The sequence below is a fragment of the Anoplophora glabripennis genome, unplaced genomic scaffold (assembly GCF_000390285.2).
Source record: "Anoplophora glabripennis isolate ALB-LARVAE unplaced genomic scaffold, Agla_2.0 scaffold82, whole genome shotgun sequence".
Classification (NCBI taxonomy): domain Eukaryota; kingdom Metazoa; phylum Arthropoda; class Insecta; order Coleoptera; family Cerambycidae; genus Anoplophora; species Anoplophora glabripennis.
Genome location: NW_019416227.1, coordinates 1,286,496 through 1,313,341, shown reverse-complemented (window position 1 = coordinate 1,313,341; position 26,846 = coordinate 1,286,496). Strand labels below are relative to the sequence as shown.

The 26,846-nt window shown below is 33.8% G+C and overlaps 1 protein-coding gene across 3 annotated transcripts in view; it reads left to right on the top strand.

Moving 5' to 3' along the window:
* Positions 1–390: 390 nt before the first annotated feature.
* Positions 391–26,846, top strand: part of LOC108903484 — a 30,201-nt gene continuing 3,745 nt past the window's right edge. For 2 of the 3 annotated variants that reach the window (XM_018705691.1, XM_018705693.1), the window contains exons 1-5: positions 11,024–11,496; positions 13,529–13,662; positions 15,835–15,948; positions 16,003–20,825; positions 24,403–25,202. In XM_018705691.1, coding sequence (XP_018561207.1) covers positions 11,146–11,496; positions 13,529–13,662; positions 15,835–15,948; positions 16,003–20,825; positions 24,403–25,202 — 6,222 coding nt within the window. In that variant the 5' untranslated portion in view covers positions 11,024–11,145. Of the gene's footprint in view, positions 541–4,454; positions 4,810–11,023; positions 11,497–13,528; positions 13,663–15,834; positions 15,949–16,002; positions 20,826–24,402; positions 25,203–26,846 lie in introns of those variants that run through there. The other variant, XM_018705692.1, reaches the window with a different exon arrangement.

Here is a 26,846-nt window from a genome sequence, read left to right as displayed (position 1 = left end):
CTTATTAATTCAAATGCGCTGACGACAAAAGATTCATTGTTTATACTAACTAACGTGATCGGCATATACGTATAAGTAGAATAAAAATTGTTTGTCGACTCTCGATTGCCCTCAATGCACTCTCGATCAGAAAATACTTTCAATTTTGTCCCGCAAATACCTGTTAACTACACATTTGCATTCGCTGCAAATATCTAGAAAATTGCTCGTTTTATAGCGAACATATTATGCATTAGTTTGAAGCATGTGTACACCAACTAGCCCAGCGGGAAGTGACAGCGTTTTTCATCTTATTTTAAGGCCGTATACCAAGCCAACAACTCGTCGAACGGCTGCCTCGGTTTTACATTTTATCCACAACTGCGTGCCTTCGACCGCAGTAGGCTGTAAGTTGTGAAAGAGCGAAGTAGTGTAGAAGTGGGAGCGAATTGTGGCGGAATTGAAGAGGCCTGTTCTCGAATTTTCGGGGATTGAGAGTCGCCAGATTCTCTCCCTGACGTTTTCGTAAAAATCACCGATGAAAAGTCCGCTATTACTAAGGTATATACTTAAACTTTCTTCTTAGTGTAACTAGTTTCACTGTCAACAGACGCTGAAAGGTATAGTTTGTTTCAAACTGCGGCGAACCTACCTCCTATTTTATACGAATACGTATAAATGAATCTTCAACACGCCTTCTAACCGCTTTGCAAAGACTTATAATGCCAAGTAATAAACTAACAAAAAATGAGATCATTGTTTTGGCGTCGGTCGGTTTATTGTTACATGAGAGAAGGCCAAGCTAGACGTGATGATTACCCGGGAGTTATATAACAAAGAACATCGGCTGAGTGTGTGACTGGTTTGTAAGGCTGTCAACAAGTCTATGCTGATCCGAAGACATATGAATTAATTCAAATAATGTTCGCACGAATACAAGTAGGGGCGAATTTTTTAATATATATTTGTCGGAGATGTCTTTTTCACGGGCCGAGTCCTTCAGACTTTGGAAATTCCAGAATTCTTTATTCAGGGAATACCCTTTTATAAATTGTACATAGACCATAAAAATTAGAAATAGTTATTTATGAATTAAGCCGAGTTTTATGATGGCAAGCTTGGGTTTGGAGGGACTTACGGGTCACTCAACGTAGCTGCGGTCAAAGGATATATAGCATTTACCTTATAATTACTCTATCCCTAGGAGATAACGAATTTGATTGGTTCATTTAAGAATAATTTTGACCTGACTAGTGAAGAGAAGTACAGAGAGATGTACTGAGGGCAGTGTACTTGAGCATTGAAGACGCGAGTACACTGCTATTCTGTTGACCGTGGATTCGTTATCGGGCCTCTGGTTGTTGTCATAAAACACCTCGACTAATTTATTTGTAACGTTTTATTTTAAATCATTTTCATTTACGGTATTACTTATGATTTCGTGAAGATGAGTGTGATATTAACGCCTAAGTTAGCCCTACGACTCCGACATATTAATGATTTTATGAGTGACAGTCCTGCTAAACATAGATTTACTCCTAGGGTGGGAGGGGTCTTGCCCTATGATGACCGTGTTATAAAATAATTTGTGTCGATAACTTTATGACTAGAAAATAAGTAGATCGAGATACTTGTATGTAAATATTGAATAAAATCGAGTTTAAAAATTTTTTTTTACATAATATGCCAAAAATTGCAACAGAAACTTGGCAACAGCGTACGAGTATGCTAAGTTTATTTGTAAGTTGTCAGTCCTTGTCATGTACCTATATAGGTATACATTATGTTATGTGATCGCTCGCACAGCTAATTGCTTTAACCTATAAAATGTTGGATGAAGAACAGAGTCGGTAGAAAGGAAGATTGACTAAAAGAAAGTATGAGTGCTTGAGAATTAGAACATAAAATAGCACAAGCAGGAAAAAAGCTGTTGAAGATTGTGGAACCAGAACCTCCGCACACCGTTCGAGGGAATCGACATAGAGTACATGACAGAAAACACACTGTTCTTTTTGCAAATAACTTTTACGTATTTGGGATTAGCTATAAATTGTGATCACGAAGTGATTCGCGTGAAAAAGTTTAAACATGATTTAGTTACATGCATAAATAGCATAATACGATGATGCACTTCTGTGAATTCAAATGTTCCTTATAAGTCAAGGGTTTAAACCGATTGAATTTATGAAAGTATAATACAATTTGATATATGTATGTATTATATTGTGATACGATGTTATTGCTGCCAAAAATATTATAAAAAATATACTGAAATTATTGAAATGTTATTGTTGAAAATTTCCCATTTTATTTCTAATGGCTAATTTGTGTATCGAAACGTTTATTTAAATTTCCCACCACCTATCCTCATTCATACTCTATTGCGCTGTTGCCGTTACTCCTTCCCGTTTATTACTTGGCGGACGACAAGTCAGAACTTTTTTATGTTTGATAATTTATTTCTCTGTGAAATGTGCGGTAATTAACGATTCAAGTCTATATATTTTTCTCATCTCATTTGCTTTTTTTCACACGTAATTCGATTGTAAAGATATGCGTCATAGAATTTCCCATAAGAATCTGTGTTGAATATTCAAATTTTTGACATTAATTAAAAACAAAAACAAATCGATAAGTAATTCGAGAATAATTGATTGAATATGATTTTGCATTGCAAAAATAATAATACGAAATTGGCAGGATTTTTCGTAGCACCCGATCCTTCTTAGATTCCAAAGCCCGAGATAAGGTCGTAAAACCCGAAACCTTCCTAGCAAAAGATATTCTTTGATAACCATAGTGGTTTGCCTCCCTCTACTGTTGCCGTAAAGGTATTTCAAGTTGCAAAGACGTGGTTCAGGCGCTTCTTGGTGGGAAACTAACGATTATTATTTATTAAAATGATACATTAAGAGAGCACGGTTATATTCAAAGAGAAAGTCTTTACACAGAACGGGAAAGGGCGAGGTAAGGTCAGTGGCGTACGCGGGGAGGGGATTGGCAAGTAATTGTGTTGTTTACCATTTTTTAAATATTGGTTCCACAAGATTTTCTAAAATAATTTACAAGTATTTCGTCGTTTTCGATTCGATAATTTTGTGCAATAATGAGGTACAAACAAAATACGTGGTGACGTAAATTTGAGAAATGGACAATTCCTTTTTCTTTACAGTTGATGGCCGTTACTATCGGCCGCTGTTGGCACCGTCATCTAGATCGATGAAAATCGATAACTTTATTAATACGCAGACAAAAAAGTAAATATGCTATTTTTTAATAATTATGTGCTTAAAACATTTTATATGGAATTTCATCTAAAGAAATGACCTTTTTCCAGTTTTCCCCCACCACATTAAGAGGTTTATATCTGTTTTTTTCTTTTGGTTGTCTTTGTAGAATACTCACTTTTTACGGAACCGTATCATATATCCCTTATTCTTAAAATGCTCATGTAAATAGTATTATTTTCAAGAGTAGGATTACCAAGAGGTTAGAAGCTGTTTTATAACAGCAGTAATATTTTCAAAATATCTAACAACGCACGCAAAAAGATACAAAGAGGAATAATTTTTTTTAATTTTGTAATCTTGAAACAAAACCTCTTACTGCGCTACTGAATACAATTTTTTAAGCTGTAAGTTTCTAAATATGGACAAATACCAAGGCATTCTGAATATTTATTACTTCTACCTGAAGACTGTCTAATCTTTATTATACTCAAGGTTACAGAGAGCAGGTAGAAAATTTTATTGTTCACTACCAATTACTTAAATCCTGTTTGGTATCTTTCAAAAGAGGCAACTCATCCCAGGAGAGTATTAATTGAATTAAATTTAAATGTTGTTCTAAGGATCTGGGGTTTAAAGCAAAATCTTCAAACTCAAAACATTTAGAATGGGGTTATTTTCAATGTTATTTTATACACGTGGGCTATCACAGCTTATTCAAATTAAGCACAATTATAATTATTAGTTGCCTCATAGGCATTCTTAATAATTAGTAAATGAGTAGTTTCCATTATAACTAAATAATAATTAAATAAACGTGTCTTTTCAATGACGTCAGCGACTGAATAAAATCTGCGCAGGTTCAGAAATCTGTTGCTTGAACGCATATGCCCGAGCACAATCACACAGTGTTGCCAATTTGTGAAATTTTCGTCTAGTTCTAAAGATTTTTTTTTGATCAAAAACATAAACGTTGTTAATTGTTGCACATTTTTATTCTATTACACAACACTAATAAATATTATTAGTTTGTACATAAAATAAATAAACAGAGCACTGGAAAAACTGTATGATATCCTTAAATTTGGGTTCGCCTTGGTTTGAAACGCACTATACCCGCAGTAATTTTTTAAGACAACTTTTTACTTGGTCAAGCGAGGTGCTGGCAGCAGCGATAACGACAATCGATTATTTTATTTCATTTTACGACTGTTAAAATCGCGTAGTTTTAATAGGTTATTATTTCAGTAGGGACCCAGGGATCCCCATAGCGTGAGACGGCAAAATGCCAGGTGAAAATGACGAACAACTCGCTTCGGTTCTAACCCAGTATTACAGAAAATTAATTCATATTTACAAACTAATTGGTTCTAATCGCGTCAGTAGTGCCAGAAACCTGGAGGACGATCACAAAACCAGCAGCTCCCTGTGGAAAATAGTGGCGGCCAAAAACAAGAAAAAGAAAACGCGCAAGAAGAGGCGCGAAAAGGTCAAAAAGAGACCAAGGAAAAAGAGCGCCAGTCTCAAAAGAAAGAAACTGTTAAAAGAGGCCATTTCGGAGAAAATTAAGAGGGAATCGCCGCAGCAGGCAGACGAGGGCCAGGTCAGTGTGTATGGGTGTGGTCCACTAACTAAATTTGGTTAAAATTTAATTAATTCACAACGTCTAATTTTATAACACTACTTTAAACGGGGGTCATATTTGCTTTTGCTTTTCTAACTTTTTTTTTTCCTTTTTTTATACCCCGCCGCTGGACAGGCTAGTGTATCCTCAAACACGCGCGCTAGCTGCGATAGCGTACCCAACTGAGAGATGCGCATTCGCTGTTGTCAAATCTCATCTTGATTCGTACTACACTTTCTTGTAACCCAATAAACTGAAAACATATTCAACCATTTTCGTTTCACCAAATTAACGCTGGGGCTTTTTGTCCGCCTAGCTCCCTGTTGTTTAGGCCAATGTCAAAGGTCATTGACACTAAGATTCACAAACTAAACATAGTGCTTCGAAAAATAGTAACAAATACTTTTTACTAAAACCTTGAAATAATTAAAAAATATCTGTTTACAAAATTATTTTCCATTGCAGTTTCGCTCTCTCCCGCTTCTTTAGTTTCATGTAGATAGTTTAAAAAATTAACAACAGGCGACGGGAACACTGATAAGCGGGCGCTTGTAGTTCGGGCGCTGCCCAGTGACGACGCAGACGAGATTTTAAGTGCAGTTAAAAAAATAAATTATAATTTGACACTCATTTAAAAAATAATGATTGCAGATTAACATTTTAGGGAACACTCTTAAATAACTAACGTCCACAAGTTATCGAATGCGCTATCAAACAGGAAGAGTTGGATATGCCTAATCAAAATGTGTTTCCATATCTCTTAATTGTCATAAACAGTATCCGGTTTCACAGAAAGATTTCAACATGAGTAAAACATCTGAAACTGCTTTTGCAAAAGAATTTGTCTTTGCCTTGTCCTTTGCGAGGCCCTTGTCTTTGTGAAATGTACGTAAAGGGTTTGCTAAGAAGAATACGAAAATAAAATTACGTCACTAAAAGGTTGTTTTAAAAAGAAATTTACATGAACTTATTCAATTATGTTTTACAATCAAATTATGAAAAATATTATCCACTGATAAATTAATTGATCTTGATATCATCGATCATTAAATACATCTAAATGAGAAATATTATTTAGGCACCCATTACTACTTATTAAGTATTAATATATTTACTTTGAATTAACAAACTTTATTTTGTTGTATTATTATTATTAACAAAGCTTCTAGACGCCCTACAATAATAAATGATTAATATATATGATTAACGAGTGAGATTAATGATGTCGAAAAGATATGTGTATAAAAGCCTACATATAAACTATTAGTGCAACAAGTGCAATACATATCTACTATCTATCTACGCCCAGGTAAAAATAATATATGCAATTTAAATCCATGGAAAGGCGATAAATAAATAACAATTCAAATTAGAAATAGTTCATTTTCCCACAGTGCATAGTAGTTTAATCATCTGGCGTATCATTTTCAGTCATTTACAGAGACCCTCCGTAATTCACCAGCTGTGTGTAAGAAACAGAGACGTATTAAAAATTTTTACAATTAAACGGTAAAATGAAACGATATATTTTTTTAATTTAGCCAATGTTGATAAGATAATATGATTGTATTTAAAATAATAAAAGTTCATAATGTTACAAATATAAAATACAGTTGCAAGCAAGTATTAAAGTCAAGAATTTTTAATGAGCATGGCGGCTCAAAAATAATTTGTCGAGAGATTTTCGAGAATTTTGTCAATATTAATATATACTCTAATATTTTGATGTAATTATATTGATAATCAGAGGAATTTAGAGCCCTTTATCTGAGAACCTCGTTAACGTTATACCTACATTAATACATTACATTAATAAACGCCGAGGGGCGATCCGCTAAGGAAAAAACGTACGAAGATTACAAAATTTCTGAAATCTCTTGTAATGTATCTGCAGATTTCAATATCGATTAAAAAAAAATACAAATTTCATATAAATAATAAAGATTACAATATCTTTCAACCGATTACAAAACATTTCAGGAGATTTCAGAGTTATTTTAGTAGATTTCAATGATTATTTAAGATTTCTATAGGATTATTCGAAATTAAAAGAAGATTTCAAAATTTCTTAATAATATTTCAAGGAATACGGGAAGATTACAATAAGTTTTGAATGTCCATTTGAACAAAAATAATTGAATTAACTTCAACTGTCATTCATTTCATTCATTAACAGTAGTGCTTTGATTAAGAATTTCCAGTATCATTTTTACGCAAAAATTGTAACATTCTGATTAAGTTTTTGTTCGAATGAACGTTAAAAACTTTTTGTCATGACAAAAATGATAACGCCATTTTGAAAGTAGGTAAGTATATATTTTTATTGAAAGATAAAAATATAATAATCCAATAAACTAATAAAAATAAAAAAAATAGAAGTAACATAAAATAAACATTTTCCCAAAAAATAAATAATAAGAAATATTTTAAGCTTTTATTAACACTTGTATTTAATACTTTACCTGTATACAGTGTATTTAAAAAAGACGCGGCAATATTTAAGGGGGTGATTGCCCAGATCATTTTATAAAAAAAAGTTCCTATAAACATACGTCCGCAAACGCTTCGTTACCGATCTACAGAATGTTGAAATTTCATTAAAAAAACAGTAAAAATTAAATTTCTCCAAAACCTCTTGATATTATAATGAAATTTTAGGCCTGTCAATAGCTATGGCAGACGCGTACTTTGCAATACAAAACGATTTTTTAGTCTTACCAGTGACTAGCTATTTTTAATGAAAAAAATAGGACCCCGCTGGTTTTTCTAAAAATATAATTTTTTAATTCCTTGTTCAATTATGAAGAAGAAAGCTTTCCTCAGATTATACGCACCGTACGTCACACCGTTATTGAGTAAAAAAATAAAAAACATTTTATTGCGCACCTAAACCCAATGTTGTTTTAATTGAGAAATTTAAATTATTGAACAAAGAAATTCAAATTATCAAATTTGATTGATTTTTGAAATGTGGTACATACTGTTGTTTGTAGTAGGTAATAATAAGGGGCTGCGTTTTAGAGAAATTTAATTTTTACTGTTTTTTAATGAAATTTCACATTCTGTAGATCGGTAACGAAGCGTTTGCGGACCTATGTTTATAGGACTTTTTTTATAAACTGACCTGAGCAATCACTCCCTTAAATATTGCCGCGTCTTTTTTAAACACACTGTATACAAGTAAAGTATTAAATGCAAGTATTAATAAAAGCTTAATATATTTTTTATTTATTAGTTTTTGGGAAAATACTTACCTACTTTCAAAATAGCATTATCATTTTTGTCATGACAAAATGTTTTTAACGTTCATTCGAACAAAAAACTTAATCAGAATGTTACAATTTTTGCCCAAAAAATGCCTGATACTGGAAATTCTTAATCAAAGTACTACTGTTAATGAATGAAATGAATGACATTTGAAGTTAATTCAATTATTTTTGTTCAAATGGACATTCAAAACTTATTGTAATCTTCCCGTATTCCTTGAAACCTTATTAAGAAATTTTGAAATATTCTTTTAATTTCTAATAATCCTATTGAAATCTTAAGTAATCATTGAAATCTACTAAAATAACTCTGAAATCTCCTGAAATGTGTTGTAATCTTGATTATTTATATGAAATTTGTAATATTTTTTGAATTGATATTGAAATCTGCAGATACATTACAAGAGATTTCAGAAATTTTGTAATCTTCGTCTGTTTTTTCCTTGGCGGATTGCCCTTCGGAACACACCAATCGCACCATATAGGTTTCTGTCGAGGTTTCTGTGGCATTCTTTGGAAAATGAGGTAGGGGGGGGGGGGCGTTGTATAACGACTACATCGACGAAATTCATTAGCTGATTACATAGATTACAGCGAGGATTACAGATAAGATTACGTAGATTACAGATAGATTACATAGATTACAGATAAGATTACGTAGATTACATAAAGATTCCAGGGCAAACGTATGAAGATTACATCAGCGGATCGCCCCTCGATAAACGCAGATGCAAGATGTATGTAAGTAACATATTATTTTCAAGTGGTTTTGAAAATCTGTAATTTATAACAATACGTTACCACTAAGAAGTAGTGAATAAACTACCCCCGATTAGAAAAAGATCCAATTCTTCAAATTAATTTTCTCTGTTTTAATACGCTTTCCCGTAACTACTAGTGAAAATTCCTATTACGGCCCTGATCAGCGCTTCTCCGTCCAAGGACATGGAAAAAGCTGAAGTGAGATCAAAGTTCCGACAACGTTGCGAACCACTGGTTTAACATATTCTGTGGTAAAATGTCAACCAACTCAACTAAAAAGTAAATATAAAAAATTAAGTAAAAGCTTGAATTTACTCACTGAACCAGTATTACGTATCAAGTACCTACATATGGACGATAGGTGAATATGTATGTATACTCGGACATACATATTTCATATTAATGTTTTGTTTATAATTATAGCATTTGAATATAATGTATTCCAAAAACATTGGCCGGTTATGACTTTTATTACCTGTTTTATGCGTTATGAAAGTAGGTGCAGAAAGTCATCGTATCATTCTACTTAGTTGTTCTTTTAAATACAATTTCAAAAGATTAACCCAGGGACGGATTCTTGGTACTGAAATAGGCACACAGAGGATCGAATTCGATGGGATTTAGCGTTATCTTGAGAACTATGCAAGAAATAAACGAACGACGAATAAAAAAAATACTTTCGCCATGCTGCTCACCATCGTCCATCGTGGTGGTAACTAATCTTGCTGACTGTTCACACTAAGGTATTACGTATTAGATTTTTTTTTAAGTGACCGTAGCAAAAACAATAAATAATGTGTCGACTAAAGCTTTTCCGCTTACCAATAACCTGAATTGCATCGCATTTCATGCATTTGTCGAATCAGCAACACTAGGTTTATCTTATCATTTGTGTCGCCGACAAATATCAGTACAATACTGCCTCTGTGGGATATAACGTGGGTTGAAATTTGTAATTGGAACTTAAATTTGAAAAAAATGTATTGTCAGCCCGATAACGGTTACGCTTTCAGCAGGGATTCACACACGAATGTAAGTTGCACAGACATTAATTTTGTTAGTAGCAACAACGAAATTCAACGCGTTTAAATGGAAGAATTATTTATGTTTTATATGCAAATATTCTAGCAAAAGAGGTATTTATTTGTTATCCGATGATTTTTTAAATCGAGACTTGATTTGTTCAAATTGACAACGAAAAAAAAAAAAATAAGTAGGCTTTGACAACTGAAAGTAAATTGAAATGTCATGTGATCTAATAAGAGTTTTTTAAATTCCATATTAGAAAAAACAAAACGAAATGAATATCTTTTTTGGTAACATTAGTTACATTTGAAATGGATCATTCCTGTATATACAGAGTAGAGCAAGAAGTGAAAAAGCAAATTTTTTAACACACTATGTCATATCACGAACCGCTTGGATATACAATGTTTAAATCCACAAAAAAAATAAATTAATCATATGTATTAAAGTTTGTAGGTACCTATTTCAAAGTGTAAATATATTTTTTTTAGATAAAAATACGACTTATTTACACAATTTAATCAGACAATCTAATAAAAAATTGAATTTTCGAAATGTCTCGTACGTTAATAAAGCGTAGACAGTTTTATGTTATTTAATTTATTAATATACGCTATCTAGACATTTCCAGTATTTTCGCCATTGATTCCAAATTGTATTTTAAAGAAAACATTTCCCCAATTTTATTCGAAAATAAAATCGTTTTCGGGTTTGTTATTTTTAAAATCTAATTGTAAAATATGTTTACTTATAGGTACAGTTGAATCAAAAGAAAATAATTTCGTTAGTTACACAAAAAATATTTATATGATTTTTTATTGCGAATACGATTTTAACTAAAAAGTTTACAAAAAGTACATGTAAAGAAATACGATAAATACATAGATATAGGTAGATATGTCTAGAATTTTAAAACGATTCCAGGAATTTTTATAATGACCGCTAATTTTTGTAATAACAAGCTTAATTTTTGCGTTGCCTTTCAAAATGTTCTAATCTTCCTCCTACTAGTCGATCCTTATCAATATCGGCAATTCAGTGTTATTTAGTTAGCGGATGTCGGCCGATAATATGTCAAATATTAATTGGTCAGTTTCAGTGTTTCAATTAAATGTTAATGTTTAGTCCATGGATGTAAGTCTATGAGTCTCAGTGTCTAATTTAGTGTCTTAATCGTGTAACGAGTTTATCATTCAGCAATAATCTTATTACCTATGTATTATAAACTTTAACGTTTTTGAACGACGTACGTACCGACACTATGAATGACCAAAGAATTCCACTAAAACGCAGTAAATCTGACAATAGTGCACTAATTTTTCCAGACTGTCGGACACTTCTCAACAATATACGGAATGTAGTGTTAGACAGTTCAATACATGCAAATTTTGCTGTTGAAGACACTGCTAGGATGATCCTGAGCAGAGAGGCTGTTGATTTTTCCAGAGAAGGTGAAGACTTTTTGAACTACGTGTGGGATCGGTTCGGTTTTGAAGTGTTCAAGGCTGTGTTGGGAATAGTAAAAGAACAGTTACCGATTTTCGTATTGCTTCGTATTTGCAAAAATTTTATATTACGCGTCGTGTTCCAAGAACAAATAAATTCTATACAAGTAAGTATTTTTTACATATTAAACTGTAAAAAATCATACTTCTGTATTCATATATAGAACTGCTAATGGTTATAAGTTATATGTACCTAAGCACAGAACAGTCCTCATTATACGCAATTTGTCATTCGTCTTTAGATATAAATTAATGCACTTGATATAGATTTACTAATAGAAAAATTCTTCTACATTTATCAAATAAATTTAATTTTTATTTAAACATTGATACATTACTGAATTGACTATTCCAATATTGAAGTAATTGAGGTTATACCGGGTTTAAGTGCATGTAGGATGTCACTATTGTCATTAACTAGACTGACATTAACTAGACATTAACAACGAACAACTAACTTTCTGTCAACTTACCACTTTTCCAGAGCTGTTGCATATCTTCATCCATTAATTTTATTGTGCAAAACAGATAAGACTTCTTCCAGCTTCAAACTTGACAAAATATTTAAGGTTATTTTCACGTTTACACTACACATTCAAACTGACTTTTTAAACACTTCATATTATATGTAAATGTGGAAGTTACACGATTTACGTATCACGATCAACTTAAATTGTGTATTATGTAGCACTAGTTATACCAAAAATGAGCCTGCAGTCAAGAATTGTTTCTTGGCCTGAAATAACTCTCCCGCCAATTTAGAATTAGAATTCTATCGTATTCAAATAATCAAAGTTTGCTAGTGTGAATTTTTGTTGCCTAAAGATATGCCGACACTTATTTCATTATGTTTACAATTTCTTCACTGATTAATACATCTTTTGTTTAGATCAACATCTGTTATAAAAAGTCTGATTATTCAATAAAGCAATTGCATTATTTTATTGCTATTGGTGGTGTGGTATTTCATTGTTCATTCGCCCCATCGCGCCACCAACGATTTATAATCTTCTTGTCTAGAGGGCGCTTCGTTTCGAACCCAAAATCCCATTATTATCCTTAACTTCTACTAATTGTTAAGAGAATAGTGAATAGTGTGCCTAATAAGTTCACAATTAAAAATGTAAATTTTGAAAAATGTGTCTGTGAAATGGCAAGTGTTGTGCATATGTTCGGTAACTTTCGCAATGGCAATATAAGAAGTCTATTGACGTGAAAGGAAAATAAGGAATTCTACCAAAATTTGAAAATGTCATTTTTTCGAGTAAGTTCAACGTCAAACAAATAAGTAAGATGTATCAAGGGTATAGGCTCAACGGTATAGGCATAGCCTTTTTAATGGTTAAAATACGTTACAACTTCTAGAAGCTATTTCTTTATTTTTTTGTTTCTTTGTGATTTTTAAACTGGCCACACATGTCGGCTTTTCTCCAGGTGTGCTCATGCGCAGAACTGGATCTGCGTTCTATGAAATAATTATTATAATACTGTTAATTTAACTTGTTAGATAAAAGTTTGAAATCCTTTGTTTTACAATATAGCCAAACGTCAAACATTGTTCTCTAAACTGTAGTATTATTTGTTTTGTATTTTGTACTTTATTGCAAGTTCTGATAACGACACATGACAGTTTAATTTTGAAATTTGAATGAGCAATCACAAAAATATTGAAAAGAGACGGACAATAATACAGGTTAAAAATCAACTTCTTGCAAAAACAATCACACTCAGTCTTAAAAAAAAAAAACGTTTTAACCTCATGAATGACTTGACATATTTTGTAGTCATTTTTACACGTGCCTTGTAGGTACTTAATAGAATTAGTAATTCTAACATTTTCTCAATGAAAAGGTTAAATGTAGACGCATATTAGCAAGTATAATTCATTTTGTACATTTAAATACAAATAAACAATGAAAAGCATGTTAATAGAACATGTAAGTATTTGCAAATTTTATACATAAATACGATAAGACTTTTAGTAATATTTTTTATCTTACAAATACAATCAACAATATTTTAATAGTTAATAAGTTTTTTTATATTTTGTCGGTCTCTACAAAACAATAACCTCACATTTTATTGGCATGCATGATTTTTATTTAAAGAGAGTCTAACATATTTCGTGCTCGTTTCTAGGGTTCGTTTTCCCAGCAACATGCTGTAAACCATCAGTTTCATCTGCAGTCGATCTCCCCTCAAATACCGCCGAACCCTCCAAATACTGAAATGGATCCTCCAGGAAATAACATATATCGCGGAAGAGGCAACTGGTAAGTACATCATTTGCCTATTTAATTGAAAAAAAAAATGTACAAAAAATTTATTTTTTACGTTCGCTTTTACTTCACGGATTCTGAAGCAGCCAATAGTAGTCCCATGTTTTCAAGGTCGCGCGTTTTATATTACGTTCATGACGACGTAACATCTAAAAAAATTGCATATCTCGTTCGGTAATTCGTAGAACTGCATTTTATGGTGAGGTCAACAAAAAAAAATATATTCTTTAATAATACCGCCCGTGACAAAGGCCAACGCGTCGCGTCGTCCGTCTTCAGCTATTCGGTCAAATAAATTTTTGTACGGCTGGGCATAGCTGTTTGTGTCTACTATCATTTATCCAGTTCGTGAGGGTGGGGAAAAGTGGTATAAATTAGTGCCGTTTCAGTTGAGTATCTCTTTGTTTTCGGTTTCAGTATTAATAACAGTCGTTTGTTAGTACGATATCCGAAGTAGAATTGTATTTTACGCGGGTACCTATATTGAGAAAATTGTATATGTGGCGAAAAAAAAAAACACTGGCAATAAAAAGTGCATTTTATCATTACCATTACCAGGTATGTTCGCTTTGAATTATTTCAAAGTCTAACTATTTTGGACGAAAAAGAATATCCTTATCGACATTAAAATATGGCACCGTCAATAGGTTTTTGTCGAACATAACGATTTTTTTTGTGTTCCAAGCAAATCTGAAAAGTTTATTTTAAAATGACATTTCTGTATACTTATTTTATTAAACTGTACTGTAGGTATATAATTTTGATGACTTTGCTTGCATATTTTTATTCAATTAAATGAGCCAACCTTTTCGATAGTCACCTTGGATTAAAAACATAAATTTCTGGGTTACCTACTGTACATCAAGTTTTCAACCATTAATTTTCAATGTTTTAAAATTCTTGAAAATACAAAGTACCTATTCAATCACATTGGTATGCCATTCCTTCAACAGGGCATGTTTTGCGTTCCAAAACAGTTTTTACGTAATACATATCTTGTATCATTATTGTGATTGATTCATTATAAACAAATTATATATTTATGTTTAAATTATCTCGGGTCAAACGATATCACAGGATATGCGCAAAATACATTCTGTTTTCAAATATTTTTAGTCTAAATCATTCATAAACTAGATTATGTTTCCAAATCCAGAAGTTTCCATCAGTATAATTTTTTTTCTAATTTCAATAGTGTTTTACCAACGATTTCATAGATATTATAGGTATGTACGACGTGTATTATAAGATACAGAAGACAGTTTTTTTTTTGGTTTTTAGCTATTTATAATCTATGAAGAATACCAATAAAATATAGCAGGTATATATATTTATTTGTTTGGACCTTTAACAAACGCTATACGATTTGGTAAAGGGCAATTAATTTCTGAAGAATGTTTTTTGGCAAAAAGAAGGTTTTAAAGACTGTAGGTATTATTCAAACTTTAATACGAAGGTTTTGGATTCATGCCGAGGAAAATTTAAATTAAATTTTAACAGCTGTTTATATATTTACGAGTGTGTGAGATTTTTACTTGGCAATGAAAATAAATTTACAAAACGTGGAAAAGTTTGGAAAATATAACAAGGTTTCAGATGATTGAAATGTATGAAAATATATGTACACACATAAATGCATAAATGCTTTTTTAATATCTAGGTATAATTTTATATATGGAGTTCTAATCATGTATTTCACTGTATTTGTAAAAAATTTAGTGTCAGTCTGCAGAAAAAATTCTACATTGATACCTACTACATATTGAATACCTTGTATTGAAGTGTATGCAAGGTGTGCATGTCTTAATTTTTTTTAATTCCTCATTTTCACAATTAATTCATTTAAAATTTATATAAAATAAATATAAAACATATAATAGGCATTAGCAAATACAGATTTACAGATGTTGCAAACATGTAATTGGTTATTTGATGCTGCATATTATACTGTACTAAAAGTCAGCTTAGAAGGTAAATATTTATTATCGTTGTAGACAAATCGATCCTATGTGCGTTATTCATATTAGAATAAAAAAAGAAAAGTCTAATGTCGCAAAATGCTTTATTGAAGTAACAACAAATTACTTCACCGCTAGCCAGAAGATGTGAAGCAATTTGTTCACGAAACTGGTATATTCTCTTTATTCTTATACTTACTATTATTAGGTCGCCATTCTACCGAAACTGCTACCCTTACGAGAGGAATGCGGTAGGGAACCGTAGACGTAGATCTCACCTGGATGATATATACCTTCCCAATTACGAAGACGAAGATCTAGAGTAAGTTTTTTCCCCTATCGACGGACCTCTCTTTGATGTGTGCTCTTATTTCAGGGAGAGAAATGATTTTAACCAGTTGCGGTTTCGGAACAGACCCTATTACTGGAACAGGAATAATCCTTCTTACAGATCCGACTACAGAAATTCCAACAGGCCATTGTCGTTTGTCAAAAGGGCACAGCTCAAGGAACACGACCGTAATGATGCCAGGGAAGCTAAAACAAATCAATCGTCTACGAAAGACGGTGCGGCGAGTTCTGGGAGCAGTCCTTCAACATCAACAGGTGGTTGTGTCAAAAACAGCGACAGGAAGGAAAGTGAACCAGTAAAGACGAGTGAAGTTAATAGTAACTTGTTACAGAAGCAGATACAAAGTGACTTTAAAACAATCAAAGACATTAAACATGAACCGTCTAATTCGTGTAGTAAATTAAATGACTGCAAAAGCAGTGTTCAGTGCCATAACTTGAAAACAGAGGATTTGAAGACTGAGGACGTTGGTGCCAGTAGCCACTCGTCCGACTTGGAAGACTTGAATAAGTTGAATGGTGACTCTTTCGTTTCCGTCTCTTCCGAGAAAGCAGACGATAAAAGGAGGGCTAATTTCTCAGATAAAGGTGGAGATTCCGGGAGAGAGATGAAGAAAATCCGTGAGATTTGCGAGAACCAGGATCAGAATCCATTTACAGCAATAAATGAAATGGATTCCGATGAAGAAATCGATTGTTTCAACGATTTTATAACCATAGACGCAATTGACACGTCTAAGTCGTATTTAAGCAGTTCCCCCAGTGCATTGGACAACTACGAAATACTAGACATGGATATAAGTCCGTTGAAGAGAAAAAGTGAAGATGAGGGGGAAGAAACCACAAAAAAAGCCAGATACGACAGTCTGTACTTCAAAATCAACTCGGACAAGCTCCTCAATGAAATAAACGAAGTTTTGAGGGAAAATAAACAGTCTTTTGAGAGATCGTCAGTTGAAATCGGTAAACGATTCCGAAGTAAAAGTTTAACATTAAACGATACAGTGAAAAATACTCCTATAGTTAGATCGTCGTCCATGGATTCGATTGATAAAAATAAATCCCAGGTTTCGTACGATTTTGACTTGAAAACAAATCTATTACTACTGCTAAACCAAAAGTCTAGCGACAGGGAAGCCGATGCCTCCAGCGGCTTTAACAACGTTCACAAAGTTTTAAATGGCGATGAAGAAAAGTTATCAGTAGAAAATAAAAGTGCCTCAATCAAGAGCGAGAACAATAATAACTCCAGTGAAAATAGTGCCACAACACAAGAAGTTAAAGAAGATTTTTCTGAAGAATTTATCAAAGGAAAGGTACCCGTTGATGAGAAGAAGAAGAGTTTTCAAGCTTTGAACAACCAACTAGAAGATGATACAAAGAAATTAGAAACCGCTACTGATCGTGTAAAAGCGAAGCCTGAATTTTCAATTACGAATAACTTGAATAAGAAAGAAAATATTGAGGAAAGTACCGAGACGGTCACAAGTACTCCGAGCACAATAGAAAACAATCCCTCCATTAAACCCGAACCGGAAGAAGTAAACAACTGCCCAATCAATTCCAAAAGGAAATATTCCGTTGGGCTTGAGGAGCAGTCGAAAAAAACCTGCTTGGACTCTGTCGACGATAACATTGCACGGCTTAGCAGGGCGCCAGATGAAGACAAAACTAAAGTACCGGTGAAAAAAGAAGAAGCTACAGATCGCTTGAGCGTTACATGCAGCGTAAAGTTAGAAGAGCTTAATCACGACAGTGATACAAATCGAAGTAACGTCGCGTCCATCCCGTTGTGCAGCAACATTGTTTCCAAAGACAGTTTCAAGAAAGAGAGTCTTCTCGACATCGAGGAAGAATTAAAATCTTTACTGGCCATGGACGACTTGATTAAAGAGGAAAAAACCGGTATTCCTCTTAACGAACACATCTCGGAAAGTGTGGAAAGTAAAGCGCGAGGAGGCATGACGAACGACAAAAAAATTACTGCCGACCCTGTTAATACCGATGGAAAAACTAGCGATAAACAAAAGTTGCCGAAAGAAAATGCGTCTACTGGCACGAAATGTACTGAGCGTTGCAATACCGTTGAACGTAAACAGTTCCGAGACACCGATAATTCTAAAAAGCCTTCCGAAAAAACAGTTAGACGATCCAGCACCGAGAAGACTAATCTACAAAGAAAGGACGTAAAGCAAATCGAAGACGGACCTTCCTCGAACTCCGTACAATCAAAACCTAAAGATGAACAAATGACAAAATCGAATTCCGCAGACAAAAAGCAGAAATGCAAGGAAAACAACATAGCAATTGGCAATTCTGTGGCTGTGTCAAACACAATTTCCCGACCCTCTGCGAATAAGCCAATTCCGCAAAATGTATCCAAATCGAAAACGGCCAGTTACTACGAACGTTTCAAGAGGATACAGTCACTGTTCGGTAGCGACAGCGAGTCCGAAATGGACGAAGAAATTTCCAAAACCGACAATTATAAGACTTCTAGTAACAGAAAAATGTATGAAGAATCGAGCAAGAAGGAAGTGCAAATAAAAAAACAAGCTGTTACTGGACCCGCTACTAATCCTATCAGTTCAGGGGAGTCCCAAACGCCAGTCGATTTGGCCGTAAGAGAGTTCTCTAGGAATAAGATAAATCAAAGTTCAAAAGAATCAAGCAAGACGATAGAGAAACGAAGATGTTCCGTTCCTATTACTGGTCACGCTTCATCCCGTAAATTCTCCATTGGGGCTGTGGAAACAGCAAATCCAATTATAAATAAAAGCGAACCTGTACCTAGTTCTGTTGGTAAACCGAAACTCATTGCGAAAAAAAGACGGGAAACGTTACCCGTTTCTTTAATCGGTGGGGGAATCCAAAAAAATGATAAATCTGACAAGGACAAGAATTACAAGAAAGACGAAATGGGAATTGTCAGTGTCGTCAACCATAAGTTAAAGGACCCCCGGAAAGAACACCAGCGATATAAAAATTGCGGAAGAAAGGAACAGACAAGCGAAATGAGTAGTTCCAAGAAAAGTACCGTTGCGTCGGATTCATGCAAAACCCAAATTAAAGATTCTGAAAAGCGCAAAATCCCTCACAAAAACGAAAAAAAGGACGTGTCTCTCCCGATCTCTGCCTCGAAAACAAGTAACGAAGATAAAAAGAGGAACAACTATGCAAAGAAACCGAAAAACCTTAAAGAGAGCGGCCATCCGCCGAAAAATGAAACCTCTCAAACGGAATTGATCGTAAATCAGCTGCAGTTGCAGTCGAAGTTGTCCAAAGCAGAGCGAAACTTCCCTCCGATTAAATCGGTTGCGTTCAATGTACTCTCGGAAATAGAATCGAAAATAAGAACTGGAATACAGGAACTGGTGCAATTAAACCTTCTGCAGTGTTCGTCGATGTCCCGGAACCGTTTCCCAATGCTCCAAAGGGCTAGTTCTTGCGTCGAAGAAAACGACTGCTGCGACAGAGCCGTCACGTTGGAGAACGTCGATGTTAACGACAAAATCGAGATTGTGAGGCAAGGTAGCAATCGAGAGGATGATGTCATAGAAGTGAAACTGGATATACCGATTATCGATTTAACAGACGATGCCGCCAAGGAAAATTCGGACGAGATGATAACGTTGTACAGAAGCGAGGAGACCATAAACAACTCGCTGGACGTTCAGACGACCTCGGAGTCCATTTCACCGAGTATCTTAAAGAATAAGCCAAGCCAGGACAAGTCAAAGGCCAAAGAAGAGTTAACGTCTCCGAACTCTAGCAATAAAAGTCCGGCTTTGTATATAAGTCCGATAAACGAAGTAGCGAAAGGGTCTTCTCCCACTCAAATCACTTTTAACGTAACGAGAAGCGTAGATGAAACGCAGAATAGATCACCCCCTCCTTTACCACAAACTGTAAAACCCCTTGCCGATACCCAGAACGTCCACACGTCCAAGTCGCACCCAGGACAGGAAACGGGGAGCGATAATATCCATATCGGTCTCACCCGCAGCTGCAGGGGTAATTTCGTGGAAGTTACCAATCAGGTAAACCCGTCACCCCCGATCCCAGTCGAGCAACGTCAAGAGGGTGTCGTTGGTCCACCAAGAAGAACTTCGCTACAAAGGCAACAAAACCCGTTCCCTCCGCCCAATCCTTTGACGCAACTACAGATGAAAATCAACAATTTATCTAAACCCGTCAACAATTCAACGCCGTGCAGACAAAACCCCCTGTTGTACCAGCAAATAATGATGAACTCTGAAAATCGTACGTCCAATTCCAACGGCGCCACGAGGAATAACTCCTACGCCGTCCACAGCCCCATGAGGCACACCGACGATGAAGGTCCCGCCCCGATGCACGAGATCAGCGTGCAGGAAATCGGAAGGGCGGGCGTCGTTCTCATGAGACACTTGCTCCTCAACGAACACGTGAGAAAGGCGCGTTGGGCCTACAAGAATGAATTGTTGAAGTTACAGAAGCACATGTCCGCTGCCATGAGGATAGAGCTGTTCCACTTCGAGAATTACTGTTCGGAGAGGGACAGGAGGCTGCACAAGGACTTGCTCAGGGAGCTGAAAGGCCTCAATCTCACGGGGAGGTCCAGCAACGTCAAGAGCGCCGAGCTGCTGATGGAAAACGTTTACAAGGTGTTGCGTGGCATCGTGGAGGATCTCGCTCTGTGGCGGGTCTACTTGATGTTGGATATCCTGATGCAGCCCGAAATGTCCGAGTATATGGCCGTGCCATTCCTGAGGGACTTGTTCAACTACGTGACCTTTGTCGCGGCGAAGATTCGAAGCGCTCTTTCCGCTACGGGTCAGCAGGAAAACGCGCAAGTCGTTACTCAACGTAAGTACTAAATTGTTGTCAGATCTCATACTCTTGATTCAAAAACAAGCGTTTTCACACAAAACACACTGTACGTCACTAAATGCTGAAATAAATAACTTTGTAACCACCTCTTAAAATTTTACTATAAAACTCAACTTAATAAAACACAAGATGGTCCTATACAAATTCTATTTCGACTTCGGTAAGAACTAATATCTCGCCCAAAAGATTTTTTTCATAAATTTCAGCACCCTGTATCTTGGATGCTATCAATTTGTCACCCCAATATGTCTGTAATCTTTTTGATTTAAAATTACTCAAAAAATAACCCCTTAAAGTTTGTCATTGTATTAATTAACACTCTGTATATAAAGTTTTGAACTCTGAGAAGAAATGAGAGACAAAACAAGAAAAAAAGGAGCAAGGTAGCTCTTATTTCTCTAAACCAGGGTTTGGCAAGTAATTTTAGGTGGGGTCCGGATACTTTTAAAAATTTTTAACGAGGTCCAGAAAAAAAATTAATATTTCATACAAATTTTCATTTGGACTCAAATTTAATCTGCTTACTAACCATTAAGAACTCAAAACATTCACACAATTGTAAAATACTAGAAAAAATGATAAGGTTGGCACAAACGTAAAAAAACATTTTTTAAATAATTTATTTGAGTAACTTATGCTTTCAAAAAATTTTTGGCGGTCCAGTATTTTACCTTCCGCGGTCCGGACCTGGATCGCGGTCCGCCAGTTGTCGACCCTTGCTCTAAACTATTGTCTTTTTATAAAATTACACTACTTTTTGGAATTATTTTTAAACTTTATTGATTTGGAGTTCGATTCTGGTACTTGTGGGTTTTTTTTATCCAAAAAAAGTTTCTAAGAAGAGCTTAATCGGTGTCTTTTAGTGTTTTGGCTACGGTGAACAGAGCTCTTTCTCAGAGTTCATTTTTCTTTTCATTTTTTGTTTTTTTCTTGGGCGTCTTTTTTATTTTTGAAAAATAAATTTTTTGTTCTGAGTATCTTATTATTACGTATAATTTGCTCCGTTTGAGGGAGTTATAGCTTATATTTGTACTAAAATTTTGTTTAGCAAAATATTAAAACGAAAATGAAATCCAACACTTGATAGTAATATAAATGTATTCTCCAATTAATAATAGATTAATATGATAACAATAATTATATATGATTAATAAATAAAGACAAGGTTAGTAATTATAAAGATATCCATATACAGGGTGTGCTATTTAACACCCCCGCTGCCAAAATCTCCGAAATGAAGAAATTTATTTATTTTAGTTCCGAAAATTGGGGTTGTTAGGTCTCTCCAATAGCTTCAAATTGTAGTTAGAATGGTTAGTTCAAATCTTTCTTTATAGATGGCATGGTGATACTAAAAAATCCATCTGAAAGATCGTTAAATTTTGAGTAACTTTGGTAATATAAAGTTTTTCCCTATATTTACTGCAATATCCAATGTATGATGTATAGTCCTTCCGAAGTTAGTTGAATATGCAAAAAAACGTCTGGCAATAAAATTTAATGAGTTTCATAGGCGTCCCTAAAAAAATTTTCTGCTGAAGGTAAAAAAATTATAATAATTTGTATATAATGTGTAGAAAATTCCTATTTTATGTTCATTTGGCCAACAACATATTTTAATTATTTATATCCACAAACAATTTTATTATATTGGTGGTAAGTTTCGTTTTGTTCCATTTTAAAAGGTCTCCAAAATGCGATGTGATAACTTTAGTAAACAAAATATCCCTCTTATTTCTCCCTTTCGCAATTGTAATATGAATGATTGATAGAAGGTGCTTATAATAAATTAAAATTACCTGATTCACACCAAATTCCGCATTGCTGCACTGCATTGCTGGGCAATTCATGAACCACTTGCTGTCTGCTGTTTTTTTTTCGTTTTCTTTTACCCACGCTCGCATTCTTCAACTGAGCGTATACATTTCTGTCATCTCCATGTTTAGTTCGACCAGACCTGTTTATCGATATGGTTAAATGAATATGGGAACAAGTTTTCCAAATATTTCAATGCCGAGTTGCTGCGTAGCGACCGAGCCTGGTACATACCTTGAAGTTATTGGTTCTTCAATTGATTTCGGAAAAACTATAATGGGAAAATCTATTATTTTATTTAAATCACGCCGAGATAAAATATTCTTATTCTTTTAAAATATTGTTCTTTATTCGCGTTACATACTAACTATCAAACAATAAATTATAAAAAGAAACGAATGATCAACTACAGAAAAAAAAATTGTACAATGGTAAATCTTATAAGCGGCAGAGACGAACAGTATTTTAACAAATGTTATTAAAAAGTGCAGTTATAGGTGGCTCATGTCATTTGCTTAAAATAAAACATGTATGATGTATGACAGATGATATATTAGTTTTCCAATAATTACAGTTTTATCAGTTTGCGTCTTGCAATTAGACTTTACTAGTTGTAAAGTCTACCATTGTACAATTTTTTTTTTCTGTAGTAGATCATTTGCTCTTTTCTAATTTATTGTTTGTTAGTTAATATGTGGTGTGAATAAAGTCATTATAACAATATTTTAAAAGAATATTTTATTTCGTTGTGATTTAGATAAAATCTTGTTAATTCATACATTGCATATTGAAGTCAACATGTCTCGAAAATAAATAATAAATATTGGGAAAAACTTTATATTACAAAAATTACTCAAAATGTAACGATCTTACATATGGACTGCATTTTCACGTTCCAGGGATCAAAAAATTGTTTAGTATCGCCACGGGATCTATACAGAAAGATTTGAACTAACAGTTCTAACTACAATTTGAAGTTATTCGAGGGACCTAACAACCCCAGTTTCCGGAACTAAAGTAAATTTCTTCATTTCGGAGATATTGGCAGCGGGAGTGTTAAATGGCACACCCTGTATATAATAATATAATAAAAATATTAATAACAATATTATATAATTTTCTTAATTTGCCCACATTGGATCGAACTGAAATATAGCTAAATTTTACAACAATTACTTTAAATTTTGGAACGAAAAAATGTATAAATGAACAAATGAACCGTTTGGATTGTGATTTGTCGAGATGGTAGGTAATTCTGAAATTTTACTGCTAAGAAAATGTACATATATTAATATAAGGGACCCTTATGAGCACTGAACTTTTATAACAATTTGTGGTGAGTGACTCGAGATTCAAATACTGATATTACGTTAAGACTGAGACTGAGAGACCGAAATAGTATTTAAAGAAAGACTGAGCTAGAATTTTGGACTAAATTCATCTATATTTATATTATTTTTCTCCGATAAGGTCCTGTGTTAATTTAACAACTACGCAGCAAATAAACATGTTTATGTAGCATTTTTAAAGAAGGATTTTTGGCAAGTAATGAGGACAAGCATCACTCATCTCCTTGGCCAATATAAATATAAGTTGATATTTAAACAAATTTTGATTCATTTTTATGATTACATCTTTGGTATTCGACCTTCCGGGCTACAACAATCTCTCATGATAGTTTGTTAAATTTTCACGGTATCTAACAAATTTTGCAACACTTATGGACATGATTTTGCAGCCCAAGATCCATTTACACCGAACCAACGTAAAATACTGGAATGGCAAATAAAGCAGTATATCTCGATATGTTCTGTTCAGAAAAGACTGACGGAACAACTACAGAATGGCATTCCAAATCGCCTTGCGAATAACAGTAAAACAATCCCCCAAAATATTCAACTGCTCCCTAATTATTCATCCCAAGTTAAAAGCCTGGTTGTATTGTCTAACAACCGTCAACCTGTCAATAAAATAAACCCGAACGTGACGATTCACCAGAATATTACCATCAGACCGGTCGATGTAACGAAAACAAATGTTCCCACTGCTTCCACTGGATACAGTACTGATCCTCGTACCTTCAACGAAACGTTTAGGATTCGATTGCCGTACACTGCGCCATACGAAACTCCTCCACCGTCTACCGACGTTCCCCTGCAAGAGCAAAACTCTTCACAGCCAGTTGAAGAGGCGAACCTTCCAGTTTCCGAAAAAGCTCGACCCTCGCCGATCACCGACCAAGTTACGACAGAATCGACCCCGGAAACGAATAGATGTAGGTCTGCCGATCCTACTGACGGTGCCATAACCCCGGGAGAAGCCGAAGCTGTTACTCAACCTGATGTCGTGATCGTGAAGCAGGAGAAAGAAGCTTCTTTACTGACGGACCAGGAAATAGAAACCATAGACTTGACCTGGATAAACGACATCGATCCCAATCAGCTGCAGAGCGAGATGGAATTCATTACGGTGAAGAAGGAAGAGCCGCTGGATGATAAAGAAGCGGAAGGTGAAGTTAACGAGGAACCGTTTGCTGTGGTAAGTCGCACTTTTAACCGTCTCGCATGCTTTTGTTTAGAATTTGGGTCTAACACAGTACTGTCACTAAATATTGAAATAAATAATTTTATAAGGTTATACACACTTACACTACGCAAGGTAGTTCAAATACTGTTTGAGTTTCAGTGTTATGAGAAACAACTACTCCGAGAGCTATTTGCCCCTACCGTTATTGAATTATACTCGCAACACCTAGTACAATAGCTAGGATCGTTCGTCAGTTTAACCCACCAGACACAGACCGGTTTCGGACTTAGTACAGTTCAAATACTACTTTTATTGGAGTAAAGATAGCTTAAAATTACGCATTATTTCGAAATAATTATGGGAAGCATGGATTTTCCTAAAACCTTTTGAAATTACTTTGAGATAAGTATCAGAAAAAAGTTATAAACTTATTTTTGTACGCTAATTGTTTTATAATTGTTTAAACAAATATAAATAGTTTTTTTAAGAACATTTAAAATAATTCAATGAATTTTAAATCGAATTCTTTCAAATTGACAATATAGGGGTTTCCGATGTCGCTGAACAAGAATATGAAGTAGGAAAATGAAAATTCAAAATGGCTGATCCAATATGGCTGACTATTTTAAACAATTTATCGATTTTAAATCAAATTCGCACATATTTGTAATGTAGAGGTTCGAAAAATGAAAATTATAAATTTCTAAAGAGGTTTTATTGAAAACATTTTATTTTTTAAAAAACAAATTTATTAGAAAATAATTAATTTTCAGTCTCATCGAGTTCTTGCTCTTCTTCAAAAATAACAGGAAGAGGATGCTGCAGTGCAAATCAACCCTGCTTTCCTTTAAATACAAAATTACAAAATCAAACTCAACGTCCCCCATTTTTTCATTAATTATTTTAAAAATGGATCAATATTCATATATAAATATTAACCTCATACATTTACAGGTTTAGCATAAAAGAAAACGAATATAAATACCTTAAATGCAAACTGAAGATTATTTGTAATATTAAGTAATAGTATTACATTAAAGAATTACAAGTGTACGAGAGTATAACCTCAAAATGGACAAAATATGTGAATAATACACTTTTTAACACACTGACAACTGCAGCTTACTCGAAAACATAAAAATCATATTTTTATTCCATTTATAATTATTATTTAATTCGTATAAACGACAAACTTTTTGAACACCCTGTATATATTAGACTCGTATCTGTCTCTACATCAATAAAAGAACTTATATTCACAATTTCAGATACACAATATACGTTTTAAAAATGAATATTAAATCAATTCAGCAAAAAACGTAATTTTTTTGCTGTTATAACAATTTTGCACTTATTGCTATAAATAAAAAAATATTTTTTTTATGGTTTATTAAACAATTTTTTTTTTTTTTGTACATTAAACTATTTAACAATAAATTCCACGGATTTTTCATAAAATATTTTAATTTTTTGTTATTTTTTGTTTTTCAACTATTATTTCAATTTTTTAAGAAAAATAAAATGCACCATCTTAAAGTAGAGATTTTAAGCTTTAAAAAGTGCTCATAAAGTTTCAATATCACATTTACAACTATAGTTTTTGATCTATAAAGTATGGCCTAAAAAGTCAAATTTGTGATTTTTTAAAATTATTGA